The sequence below is a fragment of the Malaclemys terrapin genome, chromosome 4 (assembly GCF_027887155.1).
Source record: "Malaclemys terrapin pileata isolate rMalTer1 chromosome 4, rMalTer1.hap1, whole genome shotgun sequence".
Taxonomy (NCBI): domain Eukaryota; kingdom Metazoa; phylum Chordata; order Testudines; family Emydidae; genus Malaclemys; species Malaclemys terrapin.
Genome location: NC_071508.1, coordinates 42571896 through 42594960, shown reverse-complemented (window position 1 = coordinate 42594960; position 23065 = coordinate 42571896). Strand labels below are relative to the sequence as shown.

General features: G+C 41.2%; 1 protein-coding gene across 8 annotated transcripts in view; it reads right to left on the bottom strand.

Annotated features, from left to right (window-relative positions):
- Positions 1–746: 746 nt before the first annotated feature.
- TSPAN4 (tetraspanin 4) overlaps positions 747–23065 on the bottom strand; it is a 712007-nt gene continuing 689688 nt past the window's right edge. For all 8 annotated transcript variants that reach the window (XM_054025356.1, XM_054025357.1, XM_054025359.1 and 5 more), the window contains 3 exons: positions 15330–15461; positions 9060–9143; positions 747–5951 (listed from right to left, as the gene is read on the bottom strand). In XM_054025356.1, coding sequence (XP_053881331.1) covers positions 5883–5951; positions 9060–9143; positions 15330–15461 — 285 coding nt within the window. In that variant the 3' untranslated portion in view covers positions 747–5882. The remainder of the gene's footprint in view (positions 5952–9059; positions 9144–15329; positions 15462–23065) is intronic.

The window sequence follows — 23065 nt, the reverse complement described above, 5'->3', positions numbered from 1 at the left end:
CCACTCCCTGGCAATGTCTACACTGCAGATTTCTGCCAGCACAGCTGTGTCGGTCGGGGATTGAGGGTGAAGAGATGTGCTATTTGATTGACATGCCAAAACTCTGCTTTTCCTGGTATTGCTTGTTTTGCAGGAGGCGGGGTTGGAATAAAAATTAAAAGCATTGTTGTCCTTGCTGGGAGTGCTTTACCAATATAGGAATACTGGTATACTATACTGATAAAGTATTCATAGTGTAGTCATGGGCTCAGGCAGGATACCCAATTAGATGGACCTCTCTTTTGATTTGCCATGGCAATTCCTTTTATTCATGTTTCATTTTAACATATAACCAAACATTATTGACAGCCTCCTGCTGTCTCAAAAAAAAAAAAAAAATGAGAATCCCTTTTGTTTCAAAATTGATCATCATAATCATGTTTGGCTAAATTTAAAAATCAAGCAGAATAAAACAATTTGTGTATCCATGATTAAACAGGTACACTGACATGAATTCCTACTGTCATCTTTTTAAAGGGATACTGGTTTGTGAAATCTATAAAATAATCTGCTCCTAACCAAAGAAAATTGGTGTTCACTTTCCTGGCGGAATTGGCAATCTGCTTATGCAAAAAATAGATACGATAAAATAGATTAAAATTAAAGGCAGGCGATGGGAGATGAGAAAATGGAAGCATGCTATGCAGTTTCTAGTGCATATATACACATCTGTATATACATTATAAAGAACACAAGACATTCAGCTGTAAACTTTAAAGAATATTTAATAACTTTTAAAAAATAAAATGTATATTTTAAATTATGTTGTCCTCTATATGGTGCACAAAACTGTATCATTCCTTCTGTTGCAATGACAAAATCCAAGTAACCAATAACTGTCCAATGGGATATTGTACAGATGATATTCAAACTGAACTCACAATGTAACTCCAAACAGAATTTTCCATGGCGATATCATTACTGTGAACAATCTAATATACAGTGTATAAAATTCATGAATACCCACCCTTGTGAACGAAAGTACTAGTTTAAAGATCAGCCATGTTCCCGCTTCCTCTCACGCTATGTTTATAGAACAGCTGTGAGGGTATCAGGTATGCCTCATGCTGGTAGCCCACTCCCATCGAGCTGGGACCACTGTCACATTTAGCAATGTTGGAAGGGTCACAACCCCGGAGATATTCAATTGCACAATCTTTAATTTGTTTTTTAGAGACTTTTGTGTAGAAACCACATTTACTGATGCCAAATTGATGTTTTTATACAACATCATTGCAGTTCACTATTATCCATTACTACTAAGTCCAAAGGGAATCAAGAAATACCATGTCCAGGGTTTTTTGGCAGATAGATATAGAGCAGAAACTGGAGTGAATTTTATGGAGTCTGTGCTACAGGGTGTAGAGTTAATAAAAGATGGCTGCTATGGACAGCTACAGGAAAATAAACCCTTATTATAAATATATTTAATAGTTATGATACAGGACAGCAAAGTTAAAAGTATGGCAGACAGAAACTTAAAGCCAAATCCTGGTCCCACTAACTTCAATAGGACCAAATTTGGGTCTCATACATTGAAATCAATCAAAAAGGGCCTGACTCTTTTAATTAGGGACATAGTCTAAACCTTAACTCTGGATTCCCTGGCTTTGGTCCTGTTTTACATTTTAAAAATTCTCCTTTTTATTAAAAAAAACAACAACCCAACCCTTAACTCATAAAAACATTGATTTAGGAGAGCAATTGGAATGACTTCTGTGCTGCTCTGGTGACAGAGCCTTTTAACATGTGCCAGGTGTACTATGTGATGATTGTAATGAACCAGTCTAAAGTTAAATGTGAACTAAAGAAATGTCTTTTACAAGGTGTGTTGTTTGTTACAGCTACACCATCCAATCAGTTCTCTTACTCAGAATATCTCATTTTAAAAAAATCTGAGGTGCTTAAGTGGATTGTAATATGGGGCAATGGTTTGAAGTCAGATTGTGTTGGTAGTGTCTGTAAGCTCTGTACCATCTGTCTGGTGGCCTATGTGAAAAGAGTCAATAACATAGAATACAGACTCCAGTTCACCAATAGCTGCACTGGCACCGTGCTGGAGACACAGATTAGACAAATTACAACATCCTGTTGCATTGCTGTTAATGCCTTTCTGGCTTTACAGACCCCCAGTTACTTTGGTTTTCAAAGAGATGCTTATACCTTATGTCATAAACAGATAGTTAAGGGTTAATTCCTCTTTTACCTGTAAAGGGTTAAGAAGTTCACATAGCCTAGCTGACACCTGACCAGAGGAACCAATGGGGGGGGGGACAAGATGTTTTCAAAGAGGGAGGAGGGAAATCAGTCTTTTGTGCCAGAGTGAAGGATCCAGGAATCAACCATCTAACATTTCTTAAAAGTAGTGTTTAGAGAAGGAATATATTAGATTATGTTTATTGTCTTTTGTGACTTTCTTTTGCATAGAGGGAGAATCAAATTGGGTTTCTTTGCGTAACTACATTTTTGTCCAGAGGGACATCCTCTGTGTTTTGAATCTGTTGTCTGTGAGAGTAGCTTGCATGCTAATCTCACAGAGGTATTCCTTTCACCCTTTTTCTTTAATTAAAAGTCTTCTTTTAAGAACCTGATTAATTTTTCCTTGTTTTAAGATCCAAAGGTTTTTTTGGATCTGGGCTCACCAGGAATTGGTAGGAGGTGAATCAGTCCCAATCCTGCCAGGAAAAGAGAGATAAAGACGGGGGAAATATTGGGGGGAAGACAGAGTTTCCAAATGACTCTCCCATAAATGTTTGTTTAAACTATTTGGTGGTGGCAGCTACAAGATCTAAGCCGGTAAATAAGCTTAGGGGTTATCTCATGCAGGTCCCCACATCTGTACCCTAAAGTTCAGAGTTGGTGTGACACCTTGACACCTTATCTCCTAGGAGGCTAAAAAACAGAGGCAGTTTACATAATTGTAAAGCAGCACAAACTGTGGCAAATGGTTTAAGCACAATCAGGAGGAGTGTTCTAGCCTTCAGTCATTTTACCTTTTCTCTGTGCGTTCCTTCAATGGACTTGGCCAAAATCTTGCAGTCTCCACTGAGCTCTGCATGTGAACTAGGGGATTCACATGACGAATGGGTTGTACTCCCTACCCTTGAGACCATTTTGTAGAGCCTTCAATCCAGCTCTGCCACAGGATGGTGCATTGTTTTCAGCTGAGCCCTTGGGACTGCTGCCTGCATGATAATTTTTAATGACAGATGAGTCTATTTGTAGCAGTCCACTTATCGTTTTTAAATCAATGTCTTGTTAATGCATTCCTCACTCCATTATTCCGCTCCTCAGAGATGGAACCCAGAGCTGTCAGCAGGAATGCCTGTGAGTACAACTGTTCTAATGAGCCAGGGCAAGAACTTATGCTAATTGTACAATTCGACTTTGGTGTGTTCCTCTATTCCTGCCTCCCTCTCCCCTACCTACTCCAAACAAAAACTGTGCTTTAAGAACAGAATTAGTCTCAGTCCTGTTCAAATGTGGAAGATTTTCTGCATTGTGCCAGGTAACAGCCCACAAAGGCCTGATTTGTGACATACCCAGGAGCTCTTTAGTGGTTCTTGACTTCTGCATTTGCGAAACTCCCATTAATGTTGATAGATGTCAGTGCCCACTAGAAAAGTGGTAAGGAAGCCTCTTCCTCCCGTGGGTGAACCACACTACAGCAAGAACCTGCACTAAGCCATTAAGCGTCTGGATACTCTGCTCCAGCTGTAGTAACTCAAGGATGAATACATGTGTTCTTTAGAGAGAGAAGGTGAGGGAGGTAAATCTTTTGTTGGGCCAACCAAAGATATTACTTCACTCACCTTGGCTATTTAGTAGCTTAGAATCAACATGCCTAAACCAAGCTACATACACTTGGCTTTGGAAGTCAGAGGAGGAGAAGGCGAGCAACTGCAATTGCCACTGCTCAGGGTTGCTGCAGAGCCTTCCCTCAGAGCAGCATGGGGTTGCTTTGGGTAGGTCCCACACCTCTCTTGGCTGGAGGGATGGTTCTTCCCACAAGGCCCAGTTAGGCTCCCTCCTTCCAACCACAGCAACCCTGTTTATGATGCTACAGCTCTCTGAAAATTTTGCCAAGCCTAATGACTTATACCACCACCTCAGGATTTGACAGAGTTAAATAGAGGGTTCATTTAAATCAGTTTTCTCACTTAATGGCAGAAGGGTAAAGGTGGTACAGAACACACATAAAACACTATAGTTATAGCAGCCTTTCTCGAATAGATACTGCCCGTGGCTTGGCTGCCAGGATTGAGATGGAGCATGGCCCAGCAGACACCGTCACTCAAGGCTGCATGTCTACATTGCACAATACTGTAGGCTATATTGGGCCTACCCTCAGTTTAGAAGTTTGCTGGATGAAAAGTTTTCTTACGATTCAATGAAAATTCCCTCAAAGCACAATTCACACATTCTCTTCAATTATGACAATGTGGGAACATACACACACAGAACTGTTTTCCTGCAATGAGGAGTTGTGACTGATGCTTTTTTTGCAAATTCCAGCAGGGCCAGGTGTTGCTACTGAGCGAGCCTGCACAAGGGGGGGGGAGAAAAAAGCTTGAAAGTTGACTCCAGTTCCCACTGGGAACCATTTTCCTTAGATGTTGTAAATAAGTAGTTTAGCATTTCTAAGCAGGAAAACATCTCAAGTCTTAAGCACTGTGTAACACATGTTTCTTTGACAAGACAAACCCTATACTATCTGCAGATGATACTATCCCAGGGAAAATTAATGACATTCAGTGAAGAAACAGCTGACAGCTCTTTAAGTGCAGAAATGAGTGATAGTTGCTGGTAGACTGACTTGAAACAGGAATGGAAAAAATAAAACCATAGGAGAGTGACAGAGAAAGCCCACTCACAAGTTGTTTACAGAAATGAAGATACAGCTGAAAGTAATTACTTGTTTCCCCAGAGGTAATAGTGATAGTGTCTCCTACAAGAAATAATACGCCATTATTTCCCTTTGAGTATTTGTTCACTTGGAATGTGAAATGGGGTAGAAAGCTTCCATCTTCTGAGGCGAGATGCAGGGTTATTTTACCTCCCTTCAGAATGGTAAGTGTCTATGAATATATTATAGATGTACACTCTTATTAATTTGCAATGGTATAGAACCAATAAGTGACACAATGTCCACTAAGAATTTTTTCCCTTACCAGGTAGATCTCATTACTCAGAGCCTGATTAGCTCTGGACTTCAGAGCACATGAAACTAAAAACACTTCTAAAGATGACCCATGCCTGGCTGCAAAAATCTTGAGACAGTTTGGAGGCTTGCTGTGACACTAGCTGCATACAAAGCAAACTGTAGTAAAATGACAGTTCCATCAATATTAGCTATTCCACACCTTCTTTTTTCAATACTGAAGGAGAGTTAACTTTCCACTCCTCTCCCCCCCTCCACACACATCAGCCCATAATATATTCTGGAAGGAAACCTTTCTGGATTCCTGGAGCTCTTTTCAGTGTCTGCCGACCATGCTAGCACTGGTTTGCAGACCAGCTCTTCTTAAGCAGAATCTTCAGTCTTGCCACAGTCCATGCAAAGGGAACTGTTTTCTTCTGTCATGTTGGAGCATTCTTTTTTTTTTTAACGACAATACTTCCTCCTCCTGCCTATGCCAATCCAAGTACTGATCTTCCCTTGGCCTTTTTTTTCCCCCCATCCCTTTTTTCCTCCCTCAATAAACTAGGGTGATTTACAAAATCTTCAGAGATATAGGATTATACACAGTTTATCTTACATAGAAAAAAGATCAGATGAATGAACATGAAGGAGCTTTCTCCTATGTCCTTTTGAGGAGAAGCATAGAGGCTTGAGATGGTTTCTATGCACAGTAGGTGTCTGCCTTGACTACCTGGCAATACATGGTCATTGCAAAGGTCAGTCCAAGAATCTAAAGAAACCAAACAAAAATTAAATTGACAGACATAGTATTACAAAAAAGGGTTAGATCCACCTTATTGAGGGTGCAAAGTCAAACACTGAAAAGTTAGGAAATGCCAGAATTAAGGTTACTTGTGCAACATAACTTTGCCCCTATATGCATACGACTTATGATACAGTCTTTAATTATGTGATCACAGGCTCCTGTTCTGCTCTGCTTCACTCCTCTGCTCCCATCTACATCACTCATTCAGGGGTGCCAGCAGGAGGACATGGACAGACAAGGGCCCTGCTCTCAGTTCTGGTGCCAGGTATAAACGCAGCCCTTATTTGCCAGGAAATAATGAGGCATCAGTTGCTGAAAGGTATTTTACTTTACAGTAGCGACCCACCCAGACAGCCGTGGGGCTGTATTTGTCACAGTATCCATGATTATGGGAGACAATGTTTTTGTCTCAAACTTAAGGATAGTGCCGTTCTTCCTATTTTCCAAAGCTATGTGATTTCATGAACACTGCCATGGAGGGAAGAGTGCTGACAATCATTAGGGTCCATCTCTGCAAAAAAATAAGCAGGCTCCATCAACAGTGCACCTGCTCCCAAAGGCCTGAGATTAATCAAGAGGCTGTGGCCCTTCCTCGGGAGTTAGGAGAAATGGTTTCTATTCCCAGCTCTGCCATTGACCTACTGTGTGTATCCTCAAAAGTATTTAGGTGCCTAACTTCCACTGACTTCAAGGGGAATTAGGTGCCTAAATACCTCACAGGATCTCTTTTCCTAAGTTTTTCTATATGTAAAATGGCAATCGTGATCCTTACCCTCATTTGTAAAATACTTAGATAAAAGAACTAAGGGTAGCTGCTGCTATTTCTGCCAAAGCTCAGTTGTAATCACTTCCTCAGGGTTAAATGTTTATCATGTAGCAGTTCTTTATATATATATATTCTTTGAAATTATTAGTTTGGCCACTTTAAAATCAATCGATAGTCTGGTTAAATGGCAATTCCCTACAAGGATTATTTTTTTAAACAGCCTTTGAGCAATGATATTGGTAGTTTTATCTGAGCACAGGCACAGACATTTTTAGGTTAAATGGCTCTTGATCTCTAACTTCCAGATTTTGCTCTGGCTTTTTATACCACGGAATGGAATTCTGTTGGCTATTAAAGCAGCTGCTTTATTCATTAGCACACTGACCTTTTCCTGACTCAAAGCAGATCAGCGTGTCAGAGAATGTCTGCATGTGGCAGTCTCCAATAGAGCGGGTTAATGTGCACATTTGTTTATTGAGACCCCTGGCATGCACCAATTCAGAAGATTCTCCTACTGCACTAGGTACATGTTGTTTTTTAAGGGGTTACTTGTGTATGACTTCCTTGCACAAGTGCACTTCCTTGCACTTCAAAAGTGCCAGCCAAAAAAGTTGCCAAGCAATTAGAGCCTGATCCAAATCCCACAGAAGTCAATGGAGAGAGTCTCATTAACTCACAGTGGGTTTTGGATCTTTAGTCAATAATTAGGTTCAAACAGGTGTGTGGGGGGGTGGGGATAAGGGAGAAGACCCTGGCAAAAGCTTTTCAGGCTTGAAGTATTTTCTGTGCATTTCATAATTTTCACTACAACCTCCAGTAAACATTTCAAAAATTGTCTAAAATTGTTTTCCTAATGAAAACAAGTCATTACAATTGGTCAGATGTATACAATATGATTTTAAATGCTCTACATGTAAACACTGTTTATTAGGGAGGGATGATAGGAGCTTATGAACAGTGTAACTAATACATCTTTTAAAGACTCCCTAAATGTGGCATGTGTACCCAACAGCCACCCTCTGAAGTGTGGCTATAGACCAAATAGGGAGGCTCAAGCTCTGTTTGCTACACTATTTCCCTGCACATACCCATTCCCTAAGCATCTTCACTGACCTCTATCGGAGAAGAAAGTAAGTTTCTCATTATTATAGTTCCCAACTCAAATATGTGCTTTACCAAAGCGGGGCCATAAACTGCAGCACTAGTAGAAAACTATGGAAGTGTTGGATGTATGCAATTCTGCCTAATGCATCATCAGCAACACCATGAGCCAGTTCTGATTCCAGACTCTCTATTGCTGGAGGCATGCAAAGCATAAAACCACATCTTAATTGAGTTACTGCACAGTTGGTGTAGAGTAATCATACTTCCCACTTGTAAGCTGGGTATGAATGAGATATGAAAGTCACTGCTAGAAAATAAGGGTATGTTTATGCTGCAGTCACAGGTATGTCAGAGTCTAGCTTTAATCTAGCTAGCGCGATTACCAAAAGCAGTGAAGCCACAGCAGCACTGATTTTAGGGTGGGCTAGCCAGCCAAAGTAAGTATCCATGGTCCTGGTCAGGCTTGGACAGGTCACACTGAAGCCTGTGCTGCTATTGGTACTCCTGTTAACTGGATTAAAGCTAGACTGGGTATGTCTACATGTGCTGCAGTCATACCTCTGAGTGCAGCATAGGCATATGTAGACATAGGCATCAGCATGCGGTTAATATTTAGCCGTGTTTCTGGTCATAGCCATGCTTGAAGTACAAATATAGGCCCTGCACCTGTAAAGAAAGAAATACATGCCTGACTTTATTCAGGTGCATAATGCTATTGAAGTTAATGGGAATACTCACATAAAGAAAATCAAGTCTATGATTGTGTATGCAAGATTGAGGCTTTCATTTAAGTGCTTTGTTAAAATTTAATATAAATATTCCCCTGCTGGTTTTGCAAGCTAAACCCAGTCTTACGCTAAGGCAGGAGAACCGGAAGATGAAACTGACCTGTCTCGTTTTGCTGGCCATGTTGAGTGACAAAAAGTAAATAAATAAATCATATCCTAATCATTTAGGGCATTAAAAAAAGGAAACGGCGTGTGTGTAGTTATTCATGGTAATATATACTGTATGTAGTTTTTATTATTGCAGTTTCCCTCTGATATTTTGGTTACATTAAAAATCCAAGGAAGATTTAATAGAATATTTTGGAAATTGTTAAAAACAGGCTGGGAAGAAATAATGTAGAAACCAGTTTGTTTCAATAATTTGTAATCCAACTGCAATCACTCAGGCAATAAGAAATTGGAATAAGAGCCTACCTGAACCAAAGCTGTGCACAGGGCAAAGATCCCCACTGCTAGCAGGTTTTCCTGGAGCCATATTTTCACTGTCTCATAACAAGGCTAGGAAACAGAGAGTATTGTATTAGACACAAGCATAAGCCTCTAGTCCACTGGGAACGTGAAGGCACATATAGGAATGAGACAGGTCAAACTGAGCTGCTGGGTAGCTAGAATTGTCTTTTCAGCATTGTAACTAACACAATGACTTCCTGGCTTGAGACTTTCCAATGTAACATTGATTTTTAATGACATAGAAGGATGTGCATCCAAAAGGCCATATGGGATGGGCAGTGGGCATAAGGTGCTGCTGCTCCAAAAGATACAAGTCCCATACTAAAAGTGAGCAGGTGCTGGTTTCTGGCATGCTCTTTTGCCCTGTAAGAGCTAAGTATCAACATTTTGTAATTCTGAAATCAATTTTACTGTTTTCCTAGACCATGGAAATACGTGAAAAGGTTGAAATAACATACTATAAAGAAAACAGTTAATCAGAGTCTCTAGTAAGAGCTGTTGTGTTGTGCCACCTGCTTTACAATATGTATCCACCCTTTACCATTCTGCATAACTTAGGTTTGCATTACAGAAGTTCCTCGATTATTTTCTTCCCAGTTTAATTACTAGGCATGGAGCACACTTAAGAACATAACATACAAATGATCAGACTGGGTCAGACCAATGGTCCATCTAGCCCATTCTGACAGTGACCGATGCCAGACGCTTCAGAGGGAATAAAAAGAAAGGGCAATTATCAAGTGATCCATCTCATTGTTTGCCAGAAGCTGGGACCGGACAGAGAGTTAGGAACATGGCGTTGAATTGCTGACCATCTCGGCTTATAGCCATTGATGGACCTATCCTCCATAAACCTATGTAACTCTTTTTTTTTTTTAACCAAGTTATGCTTTTGGCTTGCACAACACCCCCTGGCAAGGAGTTCCACAGGTTGACTGTGCATTGTGGGAAATACTTCCTTATGTTAATTTAAAACCTGCTCCCTATTAATTTAATTGGTTCTTGTGTTGCGTGAAGGCATAAATAATACTTCTGTTCACTTTCTCCACCTGATTCATGATGTTATAGACCTCTATCCTATCCCCCCTTAGTTGTCTCTTTTCTAAGCTGAACAGTCCCAATTTTTTTAATCTCTCCTCAAATGGAAGTTGTTCCATACTATTAATCATTTTCATTACCATTCTTTTCCAATTCTAATATACCTTTTTTGAGATGGGCGACCAGAACAGCATGCAATATTCAAGGTGTGGGCATACCATGGATTTATATAGGGGCATAGGCATTATATTTTCCATCTTATTATCTTATTCCGAGCCTTTGTTTCCCATCTTTTAACCAGTTACTGATCCATGAGAGGACCTTCCCTCTTATCCCATGGCTGCTTATTTTGCTTATGAGCCTTTGGTGTGGGACTTTGTCAAAGGCTTTCTGAAAGTTCACGTGCACTATATCAACCAGATCACCCTTGTCCACAAGCATGTCGACCCCCTCAAAGAATTATAATAGATTGTGAGGAATGATTTCCCTTTACGAAAGCTGCGTTGACTCTTCCCCAACATATTGTGTTCATCTATATGTCTGATAATTCTGTTCTTTTCTATAGTTTCAACCAGCTTGCCTGGTACTGAAGTTAGGCTTACCAGCCTGTAATTGCCAGGATCCCTTCTGGAGTCCTTTTTAAAAATCAGCTTTACTTTAGCTATCCTCCAGTAATCTGATATAGATGCTGATTTAAGCAACAGGTTACATACCACATTTAGTTCTGCAATTTCATATTTGAGCTCCTTCAGAACTCTTGGGTGAATACCATCTGGTGGTGGTGACTTATTGCCGTTCAATTTATCAATTTGTTCCCATACTTCCTTTACTGACACCTCAATCTGGGACAGTTCCTCAGATCGGTCACCTAAAATGAATGACTCAGGTTGGGAATCTCCCTCACATCCTCTGCAATGTAGACCATGTTCTGATGTTACTGGCCCAGCCCTTTAAGAGCTCTAGTTGCACCATAGTAAGATGTATCCATCCCTTTAGAGGTCAAACATGCAGTACAGTTCCATGTGACTATTGAGCAAATGCTGGGAATAGCCTGTATTAAAAATGAGTTTTTTTTCTGGCTCATTATAGTTTAAAAAATTTGTGAAAGTCTGAGGCCACAAATATTTAATTCTTCATAGACCTTTTCCCTGCCATTAGAATATTTGCCCAGGCTGAACATTTTGGTTTGGGGAAGGGTTTGGAAGGACCTTTCCTATCTATTCTTCCTACTCCTCACGCATGGTCACAGCCCCTCTTGCTATGCAGCATGGCATAAATTACATGGGGAGCTTTAGAATAGTGGCAACCACCCACCAAGCTCACATAAGTGGTCATGAATCTCCCTTTCCTCCTTAGCCTGATATAGAACTCCCGCCCTCACCCCCCAGCCTGCTGCCATCAGTTGTCACTAAGCAACCCCCCAGGAATTTGTGGACAGCCAGGAGCAGGATTGCAGGCTCCTGAGAGTCTGGCCTGGGTGGGATTTTCAACATTGCCAAAGTAACTGGTGAACATAAGTCACACTGAAAGTTACTTAGGAGCACAACCCCCATTGCATTAAGTGTTTTTGAAAACTCCACCCTAAGAAGAGGGCTGCAGCTGATGAAATTGTTTATTATCAGGGCTGGCTTTTCAAGAGGAGGTGCTTGACCAGTGGAGTTCATGAACTCTGCCTGAATTCTCCACAACAAGTGCTTCCTATGAAAACATTCCCCTGATGCCTGCATTCCCTTTAGCCTCCTCAACCACTGCGTGGTGCGCTCTCCACCAAGCCCCCAGATGGCAAATTAGTCAAAATACCGGGCAAATTAGTCGAAACAATAGTTAAGAATAAAATTGTCAGACACATAGAAAAACAAACTGTTGAGCAATAGTCAACATGGTTTCTGTAAAGGGAAATTGTGTCTTACTAATCTATTAGAGTTCTTTGAAGGAGTCAACAAACATGTGGACAAGGGGGATACAGTGGACATAGTGTACTTAGATTTCCAGAAAGCCTTTGACAAGGTCCCGCACCAAAGGCTCTTACGTAAATTAAGCTGCCATGGGATAAAAGGGAAGGTCCTTTCATGGATTGAGAACTGATTAAAAGACAGGGAACAAAGGGTAGGAATTAATGGTAAATTCTCAGAATGGAGAGGGGTAACTAGTGGTGTTCCCCAAGGGTCAGTCCTTGGACCAATCCTACTCAACTTATTCATAAATGATCTGGAGAAAGGAGTAAAGAGTGAGGTGGCAAAGTTTGCAGATGATACTAAACTGCTCAAGATAGTTAAGACCAAAGCAGACTGTGACGAACTTCAAAAAGATCTCAGTGATTGGGCAACAAAATGGCAAATGAAATTTAATGTGGATAAATGTAAAGTAATGCACATTGGAAAAAATAACGCCAACTATACATACAACATGATGGGGGCTAATTTAGCTACAACATGTCAGGAAAAAAATCTTGGAGTCATCGTGGATAGTTCTCTGAAGATGTCCACGCAGTGTACAGAGACGATCAAAAAAGCAAACAGGATGTTAGGAATCATTAAAAAGGGGATAGAGAATAAGACTGAGAATATATTATTGCCCTTATATAAATCAATGGTCCGCCCAAATCTCGAATACTGCATACAGATGTGGTCTCCTCATCTCAAAAAAGATATACTGGCACTAGAAAAGGGCAACTAAAATGATTGGGGTTTGGAACGGGTCCCATATGAGGAGAGATTAAAGAGGCTAGGACTCTTCAGCTTGGAAAAGAGGAGACTAAGGGGGGATATGATAGAGGTATATAAAATCATGAGTGATGTAGAGAAAGTGGATAAGGAAAAGTTATTTACTTATTCCCATAATACAAGAACTAGGGGTCACCAAATGAAATTAATAGGCAGCAGGTTTAAAACAAATACAAGGAAGTTCTTCGTCACGCAGCACACAGTCAACTTGTGGAACTCCTTACCTGAGGAGGCTGTGAAGGCTAGGACTATAACAGCGTTTAAAAGACAACTGGATAAATTCATGGTGGTTAAGTCCATTAATGGCTATTAGCCAGGCTGGGTAAGGAATGGTGTCCCTAGTCTCTGTTTGTCAGAGGATGGAGATGGATGGCAGGAGAGAGATCACTTGATCATTGCCTGTTAGGTCCACTCCCTCTGGGGCACCTGGCATTGGCCACTGTCGGTAGATAGGATACTGGGCTAGATGGACCTTTGGTCTGACCTGGTATGGCTGTTCTTATGTTCTTGTGGCCATTCACGTGGCACAGAAAGGGATTTAGCGTGTGCAGCTGACTTACAAATAGGAGAGTGCTAAGGCCTTACGCACATTCACTGAAGTGGCTGGTTTGCTTCCTTCGTGCCACGCCCAGCCCCAGCTGATGGACTGTGTAGTTGTTAAACATCTAGTCTGTGTTGCTTTCACAATATGTATAAGGAAAAAGGTATTAATCTACAGCAGTGACTAGGGGTTTGGCCCTGCTCGCCGGCTCTCATCCCCATATTCAAGAACAAGAAAAGCTGTTTGTTTCTTTATCCAAAGTGTTATGTAAAGGTAATTGGAGACTGTACAGTAGAGCTGGGAGACGTGTTGATTAGAACCAAACCAGCTTTGGTTGGAGTCCAGCCTCTGTTTAGAAATTTCAGTCCATGCTTGTGAAGTGTCACTGAAATCAGGCTGAGAATTGAATTTATTTTTTGCTTCAATTGGAAAGCAGCAAAACTCCCTTATTCCACCTCAGTAGCTGCCCTGGCCCCAAGACCTCCCCTACAGCTATCTATGGTATAAAAGGAGGGTCCTAGGATTCATTTAGGAGATGGGTAGGGTGTCTGGCTACTGGCTCAGGGAAGAGTTGGGTGAGGATTTGGGGGAGGGGCCTACCTCTGGAGGCTTGAGTCTGATAAAAGCAAACTGCAGGGTTTATTCGTTTCTGAGCTCTGAGAATAAATTCCAGCGTTGAGCTCACAAATGCTAGGCCTGATTCAAAGACCACTGAAGTCAGTAGAAAGGCTTCAGTGGGACTTGGATCAAGCTCCCTGTCAGGAATTGAACTCTGCAGGGTTACACAGAGCTAGTGCCTGGTGAATGTCTGTGCCACTCCAACCTGTTGCTACTTGGTTCCACATCAGGACCTCTGATAATCATGAGGGTATGTGTTTGGCTGCACCCTACAGATGCAACAGTAAACTGAAAGGCACTGTCTCTTTCCTAGTCAGTCGGAACTCCTCTGCTCATGATGTAGGCCAAAAGCCTAATGGGAAGAAATTGTCTCAAGTAAAATTGTACTGCATTTTGCCGTATACTCCATTTTGCTAGCTTTGAATTAGTAAGAAGAAATTATAGCTTTGAATTAGTAAGAAGAAATTGTTCTGCGTTTATTTTTTGCAGATTGTGTTAACATTTGTTCTTAGAAGGATAGAAGTTTTATGGCTGTAATTGCCTTATTTACTGTTTGGTGTGAGTGAGGAATGTATGGTAATTAACTGAGAAAGGACAACTGGGCCAGATGGTCATTTATTATCAATCATCAGGATGGCAGATTAAAGCAGAGGCATACACCCCAAGGACGAGATAAGGAGTTGAGCCAAAGGGACAGATAAGAAACAGCTGTGGATCCTCCCAGTAACAACTCAAAATAATGCTAATTAAGAGCAACCTTGAATACCTCGTGATTGACAGCTCCAGTGTGACACAGCAAGGTCCAGAGACTTGTATGGGAACTTATTGCTATAAAAGAAGGGTGTATTGCCATGGGACTTTGGGTTCATTCTGCATCAACATCGGAGCTGCAGATGCTGATTTTAATGCTTAAATTGTACTCTCAATAAACGCGGCATATTGCCTTATCCCCTTTTTTAAAAAGATTCCGTGTGCTTCTTATAAGCATAACAATGAGCTCATTGTCAGCAGTAGCCATGTGTCCAGAGAGATGCATGTGACTGCCAGAGCCCAGTGCTGTCTCTTGGGAGGGAAGAAGCCTCAGCCCTCTGGAAAACTATTCAAGGTGCTGGCTTCACTGCATGGTACAAGATGAAATAATGGCCCTTGGCAGCTCTGTGAGGCCATTTTATGATGATCAAGTTTTAATGTCTCCAGTCCACCTTTGCCTCCTGTAGACCTATTGGTGGCCATCCCCCATACCTCCCTTATGTCGGTTGAATTAAAACAAGCCTTAGGTAACTACCCTGGCAGCTGACTGAGAGAAATACTCACAGCTTTCCACCAGGTCCCCGGCGAGTGGAGTCCACAATTCTCGCTGAATTCCAAGCAGCACGAGTCTGGCACCCGTGTAGTATTGTACACTTCAAACCAGTCGGTGTAGTTTGAGACCCCACAGCATCTGAACTGGAGGAGGAAAAAGCAAGGATGACATTGTGAGTGTGCTCTGGGGTTTATGAGCAAAAGACGTCATTCATTACATAATGCTGCATTTTTACTTATTTTGAGGAAATGGAAGAATTTTCCACACCTCTTGCAGGGCCCAAGCATTCTCTTATTCCAACTGCCTCACTCTGTGTATTGGGATTAGGCTAACGGGGAGGGGAGGGCCTGTTAGACAGTAAAGAAATAAACTCCTGTCTCCCTGCTTTGCTCAGATAAAGCATCTATAGTTTTCTTTCCTGCCTTCCCTTGCATGTCTCCCTGGCAGTTTAAGAGTGTTGTCTCATGAGCAGCTTGGATGGAAGAACCACTAAGCAAAACCAAACATTTGTAGTGCCAGAACAGTGAAAGGGGTGAGACACAGTAACCACAGCCATGGAACAGGATTATTCCCACTTTGCCTAAAAGAATTAATCTGCCTGAGAGCGACTAACGTGCTGTTTTACTCCTTACTGCCAGGAGTCATGACCTTGAGATGCTTGTCTGCCACCCTCCAAGTGGCGAAGGGACTGTGTTTTGTATTGAACACTGTAGCAGACAGTCTCATGATTTGAGTTACCACCACACTGTCCTCCTCTGTTGTTCATTACTAATGATTGACTGTCGAAGTCTTTGTTCCTCAATTAAAGCTTTTTTCCCTCCCCCCCGCTCTTCTGGAACAATTCAGTAACATTGTAGTTTGAGACACTAAATGACGTCATGAGCACAAACTTGAGACATCACTGAAGCAATCACTCAGAGTGAATAAACTGATACTGAAGAGAAAGCTTCATTACATTTCAGCAATGGGAAGGAAAATACAGAAAATGTACATAGCTCATCCATGAGATTCGCTCTATAGCCACCTTTCTCTTCTGGAAGCTGGGTCCAATACCACCCACATCACATGAAATGGGCTAAGGCTCACTGGCATTTATCTCCCATCCATCACCTCCCGTGCTACTCTTATAGGCGTAGACTCAGTACTTGTTTTGGCACTTGAGTGCCGATGAATCAAAATACCTTGCATGGATATACAAACATTAGTTCCCACCAATCGTGAGCAGGAATGTTACATTTTCAGAACTCTTTAAACACATCAGCTAATTAGCTAGAGAACCAAAAATAGCCAAGTTCTAGGAAGGAAGCTAAGGGACCAGCAGAATGAAGGAAGAGGTTATGGGCCAAGGGAAAACAGAAAGTGTGTTATATGACCTTTGAGTGCAACCACTGTTTTGTAGCCCACAGCCAGAGGTTCTGAGAGAGGGGTGAGTGGAAACTCCCCTGTATTGGGGTGCTGAAGAGGTAGCTTAGACCCTTGAGAAAAAAAGTCTGCAGAGAACAGCTTGGAGCCATTGTTTATTTGGATTTTCTTTTACCCTAGAAGGGGTAAAGCATTTGCCTTGGCAGGTGCAAAACCAGCAAGGAGCAATCGAGGCCATGACACTTGATAGTGGAAAAGTAAGCTACAGGCACAAACCCACTTCATTCTTTGCAGTTCGCATTTAAAGTCCTGTATTGTCCCCTTCATTTCCCCAGTAACAGGGTTAGGCAAGATGGGCTGATTGGTTTGTTGTGCCTCTAGTTGCCATGACTTTGTCAAAGAGAAGTAAACAATACACCTACATTTTCAGAAGTGACTAATGCCTTTTAGGTGCCCAGCTTGAGATAAGGAAGATAATTTTCAGAAAGCACTAATCACCCTCCCTCTGGATATAAGGCCCCTTTACAGGGTCTCAAGTTGGGCACCAATGTCACTTTTCCCTTTTAGAAAATATAGTCCAATAGTTTGACAGAATATAGGGTTAGAAAAGAAATCAAACAAAACTAGCTTCTAGGCAGCTATTCACTAAGTCCCTGGTGATGAGCATCTCTAGGAATATTGATGTTTTCTGCTGTTACTTTGTTTCACTTAAAAAAACAAACCCCAAACAGATTTTCTTCATGTGGGAGGCTCTATCTCCCAAAACGTCACAACACTTTATTTTTCTCCTTTGTAAAAGAGTCACCAATCATACTCCCGTATTGATTACCCATCTGGTGCGCTGGAGGAAGGTTCCCAAATGTTTAATCAGCAGCCTGCAACTCCAGACAGTATGAGGCTGACCAACAGTATATCTGGAGGGTGTGTTGTTGGAGAGAGCTTTGCCAACCAACAAGCATTAAAAAGCACTGAAGTTTCTGTGCTGTGTTTATGGGATGCAACACTGCTCCCAGATAGCTTTGTTTCTTTGTTAACAAGCAATTAACCCTAGCATGGGATATCTAGTGTTCATACTTAACGCTGTGCACAAGGCTTCTATCTTACTGCAATGAAAAAGAAAGGGTTACACTCCAGCTTGTGTATTTATTGCCTGGGGCTGTCACTTGCCCTGTATCTGTTTTACTCGCTCCACTAGTAGTTAGGGCAAATTTTGAAAGATCCTTTATGCAAGCTATAGTCTGCTTGTGGTCTCTGTGCTGAATACTCATTGAAGTCATCCAGGTTGGTATACGGCCTTATGAATACAAGTGAAGAAGCCCAGGCCCTGGGACCCGGTCTCAGCAGATCTTAAGCAACAGCATATTCTGTTCTTGTGGCAGAGACAGTGTTTGGCAACAGTGACGCTTCATAGCCTGGATAACTACACAATGGCAGCAGTATGGTTTTGATCTTTGAGAAATTAGCATTACTTATTAAATCATGATGTTTGATGGATGGTCCAGATTACCGTGGCAGTATCCAGAAGTTAGTTTTGAATCTAAACTGGGCTCAATCACATGGGAAAAAAATACATAAGACTCAAATGCTGTCTGAGTACACTGGTGTAAATTGAAATGAATGGTATTACTTTGGATGTACACAAGTAAAACTGAGCAGAACTTGGGTCGTCCTGCTTTTTTCCACATATTTCTCAAATACTTTACCTAATTATTTACAAGGTGGTCAAACAAACGTGCTCAGATCTTGATCACAAAGATGTTGGGTATAAAACTATATTTTAAAAATTAATTCCCAATTCTCATTGCCTGATGGTTTTGCACCTGTAACTCCACTGACCTCAGCTCAGACTTGAGTCCTAAATTACTGGGATTTAAGTCATGTTTATTCAAATAACTATATAAATCTATGTAGTGCACCAAGTCCTAATATGTAAGTCCTTCCCTGCTCTTTGCAGGCCATATAACCTCACCCATCACTCCTGTAATAGATCCATAACCTCTGGCTGAGTTACTGCAGTCCTCAAACCATGGTTTAAAGACTTCAAGTTACAGTTAATCCACCATTTATACTAATTTAAACCTACAAGTGACCCATCCTTCAGAGGAAAATGAAAAAACCCCAGGGTCTCTGCCAGTCTGACCTGGGGGAAAATTCCTTCTTAACCCCAAATATGGTGATCGGTTAGATCCTGAACACGTGGGCAAGGCCCACCAGCCAGACACCTGAGAAAGAAGTATCTATAGTAACTCAGAGCCCTCCCCATCTAGTGTCTCATCAGGAGACATTTGCTGCTAGCAGTCACAGATCAGCTACATGTCATTATAGCCAGTCTCTTCATACCATCCCCTCCATAAACTTATCAAGCTCAGTCTTGAAGCCAATTAGGCTTTTTGCCCCCACTGCTCCCCTGGGAAGGCTGTTCCAGAGCTGCACTCCTCTGATGCTTAGAAACCTTTGTCTAATTTCAAGCCTAAACTTGTTGATGGTAAATTTATATCCATTTGTTCTCATGTCCACATTGGTGCTTAACTTAACTCCTCTTCTTCCGTGGTACTAACACTTTCCTGTCTCTACTGGAAATACCTTGCCTGATGCATCCTAGGATTGCATTAGCCTTTTTCACAGCCGCATCACATTGGCATCTCATAGTCATCCTGTGGTCAACCAGTACACCTAGGTCTTTCTCCTCCTCTGTCACTTCCAACTGATAAGTCCCCAGCTTATAGCAAAAATTCTTGTTATTAATCCCTAAGTGCATGACCTTGCACTTTGTGCTATTAAATTTCATCCCATTTCTATTACTCTGGTTTTCAATATCGTCCAGATCTTCTTGTATGATATTCCAGTCCTCCTCCATATTGGCAATGCCACCAACTTTGTTCCAGCCACAAATTTTACTTTTTGTGCCAAGGTCATTAATAAAAATGTTAAATAAGATCGGTCCCAAGACTGATCCCTGTGGAACTCCACTAGAAACCTTCCTCCAGCCTGACAGTTCACCTTTCAGTATAACCCATTATAGTTTCCTCTCTAACCAGTTCCTTACTCACCTTTCAGTTCTCATACTAATCCCCATCTTCTCCAATTGAACTAATAATTTCCCATGTTGAACTGTATCAAATGCCTTACTGCAATCCAGGTAGATTCCAGGTATATGTTCTCTGTCCTGGTGCCAGTGGATGTGTCTCTACATCACAAGAGGAATTGCCAAAGCTGATCTCTTCATTGGCAATCTGAACAGAGCAGTCAAGGACTGAATAAGAGTAAATGACCTAACATCTCACCCTAGAGGTGGGATTGGCCATTGCTTGGCACCAAGTGATGTCATTCATAGTTAAAAATATAACCCGATAAATTCCACATTTTGGGGGTCTCTATCCTGTGTTTGTTAATATCTAAAATCTGGCCATTTATGTGCATATTTAACACATCCATCTGAGTTGCCGAGGTTCCCACCCGAAACACCATGTTTCTTTATTACAGGGTAAGTACTCAAAATGACCATGGCACAAACAGTATCACTATCTATCCTGCTTAGAAATGTCATCACATTTTCTAGGGTTTTTCCTCCCTACACTGAAGAAAGAACTCGATGATTTATGTGAAGAGTGCTAAGGATTTTCACACTTGAGAAAGAAACAAAATCACCCTTCAGGGGTGACTTCATCTATACTATCTTCATTGCCTGATGAAATTCCTCTCCAATAGGGGATCAGTCAGGGACTCCAGATCACCAGCTGCTGGATGTGATTCTGTTTCTGGCTAAATTGTTTTTCCTCCTGTGAAGTAGGATAGAGAGTATAGAGCTATACAGGATGATAGAGAGGCCCAAACTGAGTTTGGGGGTCTCATTGTGCTAGGTGCTGTACAAACTCCTACTAAGTGACCATCCCGTCCCTAAACAGACAAAGGGAGGGAGAAATGAACTGTGGCAGGGCCACAATTGCTAGGGTCCCCAGTCCAGAGCCTTAACCACAAGGCCATCCTTCTATGCAAGCTAAGCGTGGTGTTTTCACAAAGATGGGGACTGTGGGGGTGGAGAGAGTAGAGATAGAAGATAAACTCCATTAAGGCTCTTGCTATTGCTCATATGGTTTTTCCCCCTGAGGATGCTGTTCTCCATCTATGTATGTGCATGGCCCATTGCCCAACCAATGACTGATCTCTATTGGGTCCACTAGAGAAAGGCGTGCTGAGAACCGGTCTCCCATATGGCACTTTGATTAGTTCTGCTGGCTTTTCTGTCAATAACCACTAAGGAACAGGAATACAAACATAATGCCGGAGCCAGGATCTCTCATACAATAGTCCCCTATATACTCCTAATTCCCCCATAGGTGATTACACTCTACTGATTAGGAAAGGAAGGCAATAATTATTCTTGAACGAAAAAACAAACCAAACAAACAAAAGCCTGGCACTTATACAATGCTATTCATCTTCAAAGTGCTTTACATAATTAACTATATTGGGATTTGCTGTTGCTGCATCACTGCAACAGCCTGTTACTAAGTATTTGTGAAGGATACGCATGAGAAGCAATTAGACAGAGTGCTAAAAACTGCTCTGGGAGAGCTCTTTATTGTCCGCCCTACTGCCCAGCACTGAGACTTGTGCACGTTTAAAAACTATAGCACAGACACAATCTCACAGTTACCATGCTAGCAAGTGAGAGATTTAACACTGTTGTGTCTTGCTGTGCAATTTTCCTATTATCTTGTGTGCTCTTCCCTGAAATATAATAACTAATAAACCTTTTATGTGAAGATCTCCAGACTCTCCAAACATTAGTAGATCTTAAGGCCAGAAGGAACCATTCTGATCATCTAATCTGACCTCCTGCATAACACAGGCCACAGAATTTCACCCAGTGATTCCTGCATCAAGCCCATCCCTACTAGTTAAGCTAGAACAGCCCTTTTAGAAAAACATCTGGCCTTGTTTTAAAGATTTCAAGTGATGGAGAATAAACCATTTCCCTAGGTAAGTTGTTCCCATTGTTAATTACCTTCACTGTTAAAAATTACTACTAGTCTGATTTGCCTAGCTACAGTTTCCAGTCATTGCATCTCAGTATTTACCGTTGTCTGGTAGATTTAAGAGTCCTCTACTTTCAGAAACCTTCTCCCCATGTAGCCTCTTAAAGACAAGTTACCTCTTAACCATCTCTTTGTTAAGCTAAATTGATTGAGCTTCTTTAGTCTCACTGTAAAACAGGTTTTCCAGGCTTCTAACATCCTTGTAGCTCTTTTCTGAACTCTCTCCAATTTGTCAGCATATTTTTTTAAAGAGTGAACAACAGAACTGGACATAGTATTAAGCCTCAAAACACCTATTTTAGATGGAGAAGTAGAGGACAGATTATGGGCTCCCAAAGATCACATAACAACCCAGAAATCTTGACTGCTTGGTGCCCTGCATAATACTAAGAAACAGGACTCATTCTCCTAGCCTTGACACCCAGCACTTCCTGAAACATCACTGCAGCCAGTTTAACTTTTACCAGAAAAATACATAGCAAGGTTTGCTTACATTTTACTCATTATTTTTAGATTAATTAAGCAGAGTCGATATTCTAATACCTCTCAAAATAAAAAATATTAAAACCTTTAATTTATACAGTAGAACCTCAGAGTTACAAACACCTCGGAAATGGAGGTTGTTCGTAACTCTGAAACTTTCATAACTCTGAACAAGACATTGTGGTGGTTCTTTCAAAAGTTTACAATGGAACACTGACTTAATACAGCTTTGAAACTTAACTAGGCAGAAGAAAAATGCTGCTTTCCTTTTATTTTTTTAGTAGTTTATGTTTAACATAATACTGTACTGTATTTGTTTTTTTCTTTGTTTGTTTCTTTCTTTTTTTTTGGTTGCTCCTGATGCCTGATTGTGTATTGCCAGTTCCAAATGAGGTGTGTGGTTGCCTGGTCAGTCGTAACTTTGGTGTTCAGAACTCTCAGGTTCTACTGTATTTCATACAGTCTAGTCTGCCTACTGAATGTTGCTGGCAACTGAAGATAAATTTACCTTATGAGCATTTAATACCCAGTCTTTATTTGGTCATTACAGAGTCTCAAAGTGAAATGATAGCAGACATGTAGCACGGAAACCTTTGTAGCTGTAACAGGACGACCTTCCCACATTCAATTCTTGGCATCAGGGAAGAGAAAACTAAAGACATATTCAGGGAAAAATCACACTGGCAAGAAAATAAATTTCTATTTTTTCCATATCTGTTGTTTCTTGGTAGTATTTTTTTTTCCAATCACAAGTCAGTGAACTGTTTGCAACCAAACATTTTATTCTCAGCAATAGAGTGAAATGATATTTATTTTCTGTATGTGCTGTTACCACCAGGAAAAATGAACAGCAAATGAAATGG